The sequence below is a fragment of the Scleropages formosus genome, chromosome 13, assembly GCF_900964775.1.
Source record: "Scleropages formosus chromosome 13, fSclFor1.1, whole genome shotgun sequence".
Classification (NCBI taxonomy): domain Eukaryota; kingdom Metazoa; phylum Chordata; class Actinopteri; order Osteoglossiformes; family Osteoglossidae; genus Scleropages; species Scleropages formosus.
The window spans coordinates 5,903,114-5,915,546 of NC_041818.1; the positions used below are offsets into that span (position 1 = coordinate 5,903,114).

Genomic DNA, 12,433 nt, shown 5'->3' on the forward strand with positions numbered 1-12,433 from the left:
TGAACCATTTGCTGGATGGCAGCGGTTCAAGCAAGGAGTGACCAGGGTGTGTGTTGTCCTTGATGATGCTGCCAGCTTTAAGAGGTCACCCAGTGGTCTCACTGAGGACATGTTCATATGCTGTTTTTTGTAATCTGCTTTTTCTAATCCGTTTCTTTATCCAGAGTCCCAGCAATGGATCTAGTGTATTTTTTGGCTTTTTATCAATATTTTTCCGGTGTCACTTTTCAATCATTATCTCTGCCTTGTTGTTCATTTATGTGACTAATGCTTTTTTCACACTTTTAATCCTTCTACAACAGTCTTATTCAAGCTATCCTTGTGGTATGGATAGTATTTCACTACTTTTGTCATGGAGGAGACTGCGAGTTGAGCAACGGACTTAGGTGCGGGCTCGACCTTTTATTTAACAAGGGGCAGACAAATGGGTAGTCTGAGGGCAGGCGAAGGTTGGTCAAACGGCGAACGGCATCCGGGGGGAATACACGATGTCGAAGTCGGTAGAACAAAGCAAAGGAATCTAAAAACCAGGAAAGCAGTGACAAGGAAGCAAACACGGTGACAGAGCGCTGCATTTTCTCTATGCGGTTCCGCGCTTGTTGTCCTTTTATGCCGTGCCCGCTTGATCGGACACAGGTGTTCCCGATGTGTCCGCGGGTGCAGGCCTGACACCCGTTCTCAGCCGTTGGTCCATTGATGTCATGTCCTTGTCACATACTGAGCTGCGACGGGCATGCTGGTAGCAAAGAATCAGTAAGATGCCTCAAAAATACCATCAATGAAGTACTAAATCTTGTTGCTGCTGCCTATTTACATGAATTTCACTTTGTACTGTCGCACTATTTGTTTTGGTCCAGTATTTCACTTAACATTTTCTGTTTGAACCAGGTTGGGTGCTGGGGGAAAGACCTACCGGTATCCGTTGTCATTAAGTATTAACATTTATTTTATTAAAGTAGTATGACAAGTACATGCAGTTGGTTGTTAAAAGTAATCACATTTATTGCAGTTTTTAAAAATCATTTCTGTAGTTTTTTCATTCAGCAATTTAACATCTTTCTTGTGCTGGTTAGCCTGTATTGCAAACCAGATGGACTGAACCAATCGGGGTATTTCTAGGTGGGAGTCCTTGGGCACAACCAACTTGACAGGGGTGTTTTACCGTGTAATGGGATAAATGTTTCATATATTGCAAGATAGGGATATTTATAACAGACAGATGGTTTGTATGTTTTTTTGAATTTATGTTGGGTGTTATTTTTGGGGAATATGTATTTTGGAATTAGTTGTTGAGGCTGTTATGGTGTAGCCAGAAGGGCGGAGTTACTGCTGTAAAGCTTATATTTGGTCACTAATTAGGAGACTCATGCAGACACAGCACTCACACAGAGAACGGAAAAGCTGTGTATTGCTGTCGGTGCAAGGGGTTAAGCCCATGACGCATATGCCTTATTTTCTTCTGTAACTCAATGTTTGTTTTTTGTATTTAGCTGAGGTTAAAGTGTTTTTGAAGATCATGTTTTTAAGTAAAGAAAAATCAACGTTTTTGGTCCAACTACTTCGGTTCTCCACTACTGCCTCCATCCGTCGCCCATACCATCACAGTCCTGTCACATGGTTTACATGTTGTGTTTTTGTGAGTCCTTACAAAATGTACATAAACATTGAAGGACTCCTGTTGACATCTGTATTGTACAAATTAAATTATTTGGTTTCCATATCATATTCCGGCATAACCTACTGAGCTCAAGTGGTACCACTGGTAGCGCTGATACCTCACAGGCCTTGGGCTGTGTGAACTGATGTGGAGTTGAATCCAGTTGCCTGTGTGAAGTTTGATTGCACTTGCTGTATTTGTGTGGGTTTCTTCCAAGCGATTTAGTTTGCTCCCGCAGTTCAAAGATGTGCTTCAAATCAACTGTTAGCTTTAAATAGCCAAAGCTGTGTGTATATGAGTGACTGAATGAGTGTGGTTCATTGCAGCACAGATGGGTGAATGATAGTGGGGAGTTTAATGTAGTGCATTTAACACTGTAAGTCTCCTTTTATGAAGGAGTCGCATTCACACAACACAGAAACCATTGTGTGCTGCTTTGGACAAAGTGCTCAATGAAAAAATACCAATTTAAAAATAGCGAAATGAAGAAAATCCAAATGCAAAGAAATTTTCTGGAAAACATTTGTCTTTGAAGAACGTGAAGATGACAGTGTTTGAAGATGTGTAATAGAAGAGGTCTGCTTGGAAAGCAGGTGGTTAATTTTATTTGTTTGTACTGTTAAAACACATCCTCATATTTTGATGGTAAATTGTCTATAACAGGAAAAAAGCACACTAATAATAAATGTGAAAGCATTAGATTCACAAATTTCTGATTTATGCTAGAAGACTTTACGTGAAGTTAATGAAATACTAGAGCTTTCAGGTAAGCAGGAGTAAAAGGGCCCTTTCACCAATTTTACATAAAACATAGTACTTCTTGACAGTTATACTTGAGACTCAGTGTCAAACTTCGGCACTGATGCTTTTGAAGTGGTTGAATTTGTCGTTGCCGCACACCAGTGCAGTTGCGGCGAAACGCCTCGGGCGATCAGGGTCCTATTAGGGAGGCATAGAACGTGCAATGAACACTTTTTGTGTGTTTTAGGGCAGAATACTGCCTGCATGGCTTCCTTGCTTCTTGACTGCCCCGTGCCATCATTCATCTTGATGGAAACAGATTGGACCAATGTTTTTTTAATGCCCTCTGTCAAAAGACTCACCTCAGTGGGATACACGCACGTGGGGACGTAACGGATCACAAACCCGCAGCGTCTGCTGTTTGATGTGTTGGGGTTGCTGCCATGGACCAGAAATCCATCATGCACCTCAAACAAAGAATAAGAGTTAAAAGCAGTGAAACAGTAGATGCACAGAAACAGAAGGACAGAAAATGTTCTTGCTTTAATTATGAACCTTCTTAGAATCACACTCTCACAAGTAAAATATAAAATGCAAACACAAAATGTCATAAACATGTTAATTTAGTGTATGTGAGGCACCAGCTACTGCAACACTGACTTAGAGAAAGCAGATACTGACAAAATAGGATTAAAATAGAATAAAGAGGATTATGCCATGACATATAGTAGGACTGAACATGATACGTACAGGATTATATCAAGATAGAACAAATAGATTTACGTTTAGCTGATGCTTTTCTCCAAAGCAGCTTACAATGTTAAGGTTACAATTATTAGTACAGTTACAAACTTACAACTACCTACCCATTTCTACAGCCAGGTAATGTTTTACTGGAGCAATTCAGAGTAGGTACCTTGCTCAAGGGAACTACAGTGGAAGGTGGAGATCAAACCTGCAACTTCTGGATGCAGAGGCAATAGCCACTAACCACTGCACTACCAGCTCCCAGAATAGATGGCTGTACTGTATAATGTAAAGGATGAAAAAGTACAGCCACACAAAGTTGGAGACCATCCATTTACACCGATTTTTACACCGTCACATGAATTACCATAAAGTTAAACATGGACAACGGATCATCAGCATGAAGGTGATAACTTGGGTCCAAATCACTTACTGACATCTGTCCAGCCAGCAGCGGGCAGAGCACCGCCTTTTCAGTTTCCACCAGGTCCTCAGGGATTTCCTGGTTGACACTGAGCATGTTTCCTGCACTGGCTGATGACTGGTGAGGCAGAAGTCCAGAGCGGTGAGTACCTGTTGAACAAGAGAGACAAGGGTCTGTGCCATCAACATACTGTTATTGTAATATAATAAAATGATATTATTTAAGGAGAATAAAACATAATAAAATGATATTATTTCAATGTAATAAAACTCAAGTTAGAAAATTTTTATCCATCCATCCAATTTCAATAACAGCTGATCCTGAACAGGCTCATGGTGAGCCAGAGCCTATCCAAAAAGCACTGGGTGCAAGTCTGGGGAGTATACTCTAGACTGGACACCATTCCTATTTACTCTTTTTTCTATTTATTTTTCATCTTATTATAAAAGTCATAATAAAATCAGACTTGCACCTTCTGCAATCGTGCTGAACCTCCCTGAGAAGTCACAGCCTCCACATTTAATCCCCTGCCAGAAACTGAAATCTCCAACCTCCTGCTGTCACACAAGGGCATAATCTACTTCTGTTGTCCAATCCTTTTGCCGCTCAAGTCTGTCTTTCTCTCAATGTAATGAAGTCATAACCCAGTCCTGCAGATACATCCCGCAAAACATCTGCAGGATTTGCCCTTATCTTGCCATTAACTCTACATTACTCCCAGTCCATGGTGATATCCCTCCTGAACTACTGCAACCCTCTCCTGTCTGGTCTTCCAGCTACTGCCATCAAACCTTTCCAGCTGATACAGAACGCTGCTGCACGGGTCGTGTTTGACCTGCAAGGTGTTCCCATGTACCCCACCTCCTCATCTGTCTGCATTGGCTTCCAATAGCTGCTCACATCAAATTCAACACTCTGCTTACAGCCTATAAAACCGTCACTGGATCTGCTCCCCAATATCTACAAGACCATTCACCACACCCCAACTGGACTGCTGTGCCCCTCCACTTCTGCTCATTTGGTGGTCCCACACACAACAGGTCCAAAATCAAAAGCACAAAGGTTTCCAGTTTTGGCTCTGATGTGGTGGAATGACTTCCCCCTCTCACTCAGAACTGCTGAATCTCCATCTACATTTAAGAAAGGTCTTAAAACTCACCTCTTATGAACTCACTTTTCTCCTGATCTCATAAGTGGTTGATAAACGTGTGTTTATGTTCAATCATTTTTAATTTTTAACAACAATTTGTTAAACTGCCTTTATGCAGTTTCTCGTGTGTATACTGATTCATATGGTGGAATGCGACAAAGGACTGTAGAATAGTATGTCTGCATCCAAATCTCTCCATCTTTTGATGGAATGTACTCTTTGGAGTTTCCTCTGAGACGTATGTGGATTTGGAGAAAACACACACACACACACACACACACACACATTGACTGAAACCACTCATCCCACGTGGGGTCGCGACAACCCGGAGCCTAACCCGGCAGCACAGGGCATGAGGATGGAGGGGGACGGGACACACCCAGGACGGGACGCCAGTCTGTGACAAGGTACCCCAAGCGGGACTCAAACCCCAGACCCACCGGAAAGCAGGACCGTGGTCCAACCCACTGCGCCACCGCACCCCCCCACCCCCAACTAAATGAATAAATATCTCCTAATTGAATAAATGTGAAATTATGTTATTTCAACTAAATAAAATGAACTCAGCTACAAAGTGCATAGTTTACAATACATAACTGAACGGGATATACTTCATAGGGCATGATTAAACCTCTGTGTACCTGGGATGACCTGCAGGGCTCCATTGTCCTCCCGTGAGTCATCGAGAGCCAGCCACACAGAGAGCACTGAGCCTCCATCCAGACCCCAGTACCTGTAGTCAGCGTTTGCATTTAAACAACCTTTAATTACCATTACTGGCAGAATTTTTTCACAGCTTCAGCTGCTGCTAACATGCTTTACAAGTCATTTCTGACATGGACCTGACCTTATATCCTGATGCCAGGCTACAAAGGGTAGGTCAGCTTCATCCTGCGCCCCATTGTAAACCTGTCCTTTACTCTCTTCAGAGGTGTTTCCCGTATCACTGGTGGCGGTTTTGCTCCCCTCTCCACTGGAGGTGGTCTTAAGCTGTGTTGGGTATTTGCAGATGAAGCGAGAATCGAGCAGGATGACGTCAGGTCCCAAGATGGCTTTGACAGGTTCGAGGACTTTGGGGTGCTTGACGAGGCCCATCACCCAGTCGTACTTCAGATGGACGTTGTGTAAACTGTACTGCGTGTACTCCTCACCTACACAGATATATCACCTTGTTAAAAAAAATTATATTTTGTGTTTATACACAGTACCTAACTTGCCCACAGATAAGATTCATCTTGAATTGATATGATTTAACTGTATATTGATGCAGGAGAATGACTTTAAGGGCTGACATATCTCCACAAGTAGGACTTCCTACTCATACAGGTTGGATGTTGTATTTAGAGAGCCTCCATGGCCCCCTGCAGTGGAGGGACTCACCAAATTCCCTCTCCAGCTGGGTGAAGGCCTCCCTGGCCTCCTGCAGCTCTGTGATGCTCAGCACTGGCAGCTCCGTGAGGAAGCCCTGCTGCTCATACAAAGTTTTCAGCTTTTCTGCTGCTGTAGGAACCATTTCTCCAGATCTTTGTGCTCAAAGGCTCTGCGTCACCTTCCTGATGGATGCTGGCTGTCCTCTCCCTTTTAAATTCCTGTACCCCTCAGTCTCTGGCTTCTGCTGAGACGGAACTGTTTGGCAGGCTGAAGACTGTTTTTAGATCTGTTCCAAAAAAAAAAAGAAGTGAACTGGTCCAAAAAACTGAGTGGATGCTGTTTCAACACTGTGAAACTACAGTGTCTGGTTTCCTTTTTACTGATATGTCCCTTTTCTTTTAAATTTCACATTTCGCTGATGTTTTCTCCAAAACAATTTACAGTGTTAAGCTACTTACAACTTTTTACCCATTTTTACCGCTGGGTAATACAGCAAGAGTACTACAGTAGGAGGTGAGTCCAACAGTAACACCTCTAACCACGTTGCAGTCAGCTGCCTCCCACTTCATGGTAAATTTACTCTGGGTTGCTTTTACAGTCATATGGAATTTAGGGAAACCAAAAAGTCCAGGGTGTTGTAAGAACATTTCTGAGAATAGAAAATGTAACTCAATTGTTTATTGACTTCTCAGGGGCAGCAGACACTGTAGGGTAGTGGGCCGTAGGGGGTGCGGTCATTAGAGTTACACCCTTTGGAACCAAAAGTTGCAGCTGAATCCCACCTCCCGGTGTAGTACCCTTGATCAGGAAACTTACCCTAAAAATTTCTCCTGTTAAAGCAACCCATCTGTATAAATGGGTAAATCATTGTAAGAAGCTTGACACTATAAGTCAGTTAAGAAAAAAGCATCAGTTAAATGTATTGATATGTTTTACAGTCTACTCACTTGGTGTCTTTCTCTAAATCAACTTACAGTAATGAGGTTACAATTATTTATGCATTTATAGGCAAAGAACTTGACTGCAGCAATTTAGGGTAAGAGCCTTACTCAAGAGCACTACAGCCCAAGGGGAGGCTTGAACCTGTAAACTTTAGGTCTAAAGGCAGTAGGTCTAACAACTACACTACCAGCTATAGAGACATGAAGATTGCTGTTAGAACTGCCTCCTTTGGACCTGGACCTAAGGGCTCAGATTCAAATTCTTACCACTTGCTTTATTACCCCGGTATTTATTCAGGTACTTACCCATAACCGCATTAGAAAAAAATTAGCCCGCTGTAAAAATAGCTGCATAATTATAAGTAGCCACTGTAACCAACTGTAGCCAAAATTGTACCCACTGTAATTTTCTTTTGAGAAAAGCATGAGATAAATGAACAAACATGAATGCAGTTTGTTGGAATTTGCCGCCACCAACAAAAATGCTGAGTGTGAAAACCTGAAAAATGATCCCCTAAAACAGCAGAAACCTCAAAGATAAACCAATAAAATAAACCCAAAAGGAAACTTACTACAGGGTCACAGAGGTTCTGAAACCGATTTCTTCCTTGTCTTTAAATAGCCTGAAAGGCCCGGATGGGAGCGACTGATCCAGCGATGCTGCTCGGGACAGTTGTAGCACCATCTCTTAAATAGGGCTGCAGGGAGTGATGGAAAGTCCCCAGTATCCTCCCTGTACATGCAGATAAGGTGGGCGGAGAGTCAAATACATTCTCGGGAAAAATGTGATCTATTGTCACGTTCCCTTTTTCTTACCTAAAGAGTAAACAATTTGGCTTTGTACTTCACTGAAGATTATTGACACAGAGACTTTTTTGGGCATATCAGTAAGTGATGGCATCATCATAACAGAAAAACTGATCCCTGTGTTCATACTGATGGCAAACATAATCCCTCTGGTGGTACATTGTCAGTCAAAGGAATGCTCGAGTTCAGCTTCCAAAAAACACAGGGTGCTGACAAACATTACTGGAAATGGTTAAATTTGGGGTGTAATGCAATCTTTTACCTTGTATCCCGTGTATGGCTGGACCATGCAATAATGATCATTGAAACAAACTGGATGACTGAAATCACTAGATGATGACTCCTGTGAAATAAAGTTACCTCGGAATTTAGTTGCGGGTTGCTCCGGAAAAGTTGATTTTATTTAAAGTCAAGGTGAAACCAATTTATTTTTAATACTTGTGGCACCTTATGTGGAGAAAGCATGCTTAGGGGTCAGTAGTGTTATGATAATTCGTTTACTTCACATGTTAATTTTCTTTATTTGGAAATCTAAGAATGTATGTATAGAGACCATTTGTTAACTGTTTCTTATAGAAAATCTGCAGTGATTAAAATGTTTTGACAAAGTCACACAACCCAAAACCACGAGAACAGTGCTGTGTGCTCAACAGAGACTGCTCTGTTCTCACATGTCGTATATTTGCCACCATTTCAAAAGTGAAAGACTTTCTAAGTGTCTTTCGCATCATGAAAACATTGCAGTACAGAGCCGGCCACCAAATGAGCAAATTCAAAAGCTTTAGTTAACTGTTCTTTACGCTTAAAAATAAAGCGATGTACAAAATCATTAATACAATTTGTAATGTATCAGTAGTTGGATGTTACCAACAAAGTGGTTTTGCTGTAATGTACATTTTTTAATATTTGCAGCTTTTAAGATTCACCTAAGGTCATTTTAAATTTCATTACATACAGTTTTCATGGGTTATCTGAAGGCAGAACAGCCCAGGTCTTTTTCTGTTATGATAAGGAAATACTTTTGGAAAGAGATTGAGCAACTTTGCGCAGTTTGTGTCACATCTGACACTTTTTTCCATTGCCGTTCCCATACATCTCCTGTTTCCACACTTCCCTGTAAGAAGACAGTGGTACCCCAGTTGGAAATAAGGAAAATTTTAAAATGAATCAGTTTTTTTTTTTTTTACATTGCATTCATCCATTTAGTTGATGCTCTTTTTTCCAAAATGACTTCCAGTGCTAAAGTACTTACAATGATTTACCCATTTATACAGCTGAGTAATTTCACTGAAGTAATTTGGTGTAAGTACCTTGCTCAAGGGTACTAAAGCTTGTGGGAGTGGGAAGTGGGAATCAAATCTGTGACCTTCAGATCCAAAGGCATTTGCTGTTGTCACTATCCTCTGGCTGGGTTTTTTAAAATGATCTTTGTAGCACAAACACACGGAACACATCTGGGGGGTGGAAACAGTTTTTATTCACACATGCAGTGCATCAGAGAAGGGGAACTGTGAACGGGGAAGGGGTGCATTCTTCTCGTGTTTGTGCCATGTTGTGTGGTCATTGTTGGGTGTTGAGGCTTTAGGGTCTGAGCTTCGCTCTTCCTCAATGTCTTGGGTTCGGCATTTGTCTGGAACTCCCGAGTCTGTTCCCCCTACTGTTTGGGAAGACAGGGGTAAAAGAGGGCCAACTATTACCCACAGGTGTGGTAAAGTTGCTCCTCCTCACCATCCCCCTCTGCTGCAGCCTGGGCATGCCACTATCTTTATTATCGATACTTTTTAGAACGTATAGGAAAAAAAATCAAGAAGCTAACCTACAGGTTTTCATACAATATTTCTAAACTCTAACTGGTGGTACAGCTGCAGCAGTAATGTTGTTTCAAGACATGCCTGCAACACACTCAAAAAAAGTTGGGACAGAGGCAAAACAAGACTGAAAAGGTTACAAGTAACACTGTTCTGGAAGGTTCCACAATTTGCAGTTTAACCGGTAACAGGTGAGGTTATCAAGATTGAGTATAAAAGGAGCATCCACCAAAGACTTAGTCTTTGCAAGCAAGGATGGGTTGTGGTTCGCCACTTTGTGCCAAACTTCGTCAGAGAATTGTCAGTCAGTTCAAAAACGGTGTTTCTCAGCGCAAGATTGCAAAGAATTTATGTCTTTCACCATTTACAGTTCATAATATCAAGAAAAGATTCGGGGATTCAGGGAAAATCTCGGTGGGTAAATGCCAAAGGTGGAAAGCTCTGCTGAATGCGCGTGACCATCGAGCACTCAGGCGGTATTGTTTGAGAAACCGTCATGCTACCGTGATGGACATAGCCACATGGGCTTCGGAGTACTTTGAAAAATCTTTGTCACTCAACACAGTCCACCACTGCATCAAGAAATGCTTGAAATTGTATTATGCAAAGAGGAAGCCATTTACTAATTTTGCGTACAAATGCCGCCGAGTTCTCTGGGCCTGAAGCCATCTGAGATGGACCGAAAGACAGCGGAAACGTGTTCTGTGGTCAGACGAGCCTACGTTTCAGCTTGCTTTTGGAAAAAAAAACGGATATTGGATAATCCGTGCCAAAGATGAAAAAGACCATCCAGACTGTTACCAACGAAAAGTGCAAAAACCAGCCTCTGTGATGGTATGGGGGTGCATCGGTGCCCACGGCATGGGTGATCTGCATATAGTACGTGAAGATACCATTGATGTGGAGGCTTATGTTGGAATTTTGGAGAGATGACGTCTTTTCCCAGGAACTCCATGTCTATTTCAGCAGGACAATGCCAGGCCTCATTCTGCACAAGTTACAACAGCGTGGCTTCGGAGGCATAGAGTGCGTTTGCTTGACTGGCCTGCCTGCAGTCCAGATCTGTCTCCTATTGAAAATGTATGGCGCATCATGAAGACTCCAATCAGACAACGACGACCACGGACTGTTGAGCAGCTCAAGTCTTGCATAGAGCAAGAATGGGCAAAAATTCCACTTGAAAAACTGCAACAGTTGATTTCTTCAGTTCCCAAACGATTACAAAGTGTAATTAAAAGAAAAGGTGATGTGACCCAGTGGTAAACATGCCTCTGTCCCAACTTTTTTTGAGTGTGTTGCAGGCATCAATTTTTAACTTTGTTTATATTTAACAAATAGAATTAAGCTGATCAGCGAAAACACTGAGAATCTTTTCTTTGTCCTTTTGTCTGTTAAATAAAGGTTCAAGTGAATGAACAGCTTAGAGTTTTTAGTTTTTGTTGTGTTTTTAGAAAGTGTCCCAACTTTTCTGGAAATGGGGTTTGTAATTGCAATACAGAATAAAAAATACCGTAAAGTGACACCAACTCGTTAGTCAGTTTCACATCCTGGATAGTTATTTCCATTGCATCTTCACATTTTGCTGTTTATTATCCTTTTTTTCTCATGCTGGAATGTATACTTTTTTCCTGTATTAAAGTTTGGGTTGTAATAATAAGTTTTCTTCTCATATGGCACATGACAAAACGTTCACAAAACAATAGAAGACCTGTATTCCAGTAACAATACACTGGAAAACGTAAAACAAAACAAAATCTGAAACTTAATGTGAAATACACTACTTTACAGTGGATTCCTTTTTCTCATATCACCAGCGAAGTGAATCAGCCACATGCACTGGTTTGCACACTAATACTTGGCTGCGGAAACTTCATGATGATTGCAGGATGTTCCCACACATTATACTTCATCTCCAGTTTCTGTGGTTAGCCTTTAACACCCTTTGTTAGTCTGTCCTCGGTGCGACAGCAAGCATCAAAACAGTCATGTGTCTGTCAAATGCTTTGAATTAAATACCTTTTGGACACAAAGTCGGTCCCTGCTCATGAGTTCCATCCACCGCGGGATATGTGTCCAGTACTCTTTGTCAGCGTGACAGGTTATTACTTGAAAAAAGTTCATCAGTACTGATTTTTTGAGTCACTTGGGTCTGGAAATCAGTTTTGAAGGCCTCCCAGACTAAAAGATGAAATAGAACCTGCATGGAAATATTAGCTTCAGCTATTTGTTGGGAGGAATGAATGAGTCATGATTTCTAAGATCAATCACATCGAGTACGGGATGATATTCTCCAGTGGACCATGTCTGACATGTATGATGCTACAGAATTAAAAATGGTACCTGATCAAAGCTAATAAATGACAGAAGAGGAATTCGAGATGTATTAAGATATAGAATGGTATTAAAACCATTCCAAAGAAAAAGCCAAAGAGCACAAGACTGTAACATTGGTCTGAAAACAGTATTTTCACTGAATGTATGAGCAGTAGGGGGTGCAGTGGTGCAGCAGGTTGAACCACAGTCCTGCTCTCGGGTGGGTCTGGGGTTCGAGTCCCCCTGGGGTGCCTTGCGATGGACTGGCGTCCCGTCCTGGGTGTGTCCCCTCCCCCTCCGACCTTACGCCCTGTGTTACCGGGTAGGCTCCGTGACCCTGTATGGGACAAGCGGTTCTGAAAATGTGTGTGTGTGTGTGTGTGTGTGTGTGTGTATGTACGTATGAGCAGTAGGTAATGTAATGGCTCAAGGAGTCCTGCAGAGTACTTTTTCTCAACTGACACAGTAAAATAC

At 41.8% G+C, this 12,433-nt stretch overlaps 1 protein-coding gene across 1 annotated transcript; it reads right to left on the minus strand.

Moving 5' to 3' along the window:
• Positions 1-2,360: 2,360 nt before the first annotated feature.
• On the minus strand, positions 2,361-7,680 carry LOC108925387 (probable alpha-ketoglutarate-dependent hypophosphite dioxygenase). The gene is made up of 7 exons (XM_018737248.2): positions 7,604-7,680; positions 6,100-6,376; positions 5,567-5,870; positions 5,361-5,452; positions 3,579-3,718; positions 2,761-2,865; positions 2,361-2,596 (listed from the first exon to the last, which is right to left on the minus strand). The coding sequence occupies exons 2-7, from the start codon at positions 6,230-6,232 to the stop codon at positions 2,504-2,506; spliced, it is 867 nt and encodes a 288-aa protein (XP_018592764.2). The 5' UTR covers positions 6,233-6,376; positions 7,604-7,680; the 3' UTR covers positions 2,361-2,503.
• Positions 7,681-12,433: the final 4,753 nt, after the last annotated feature.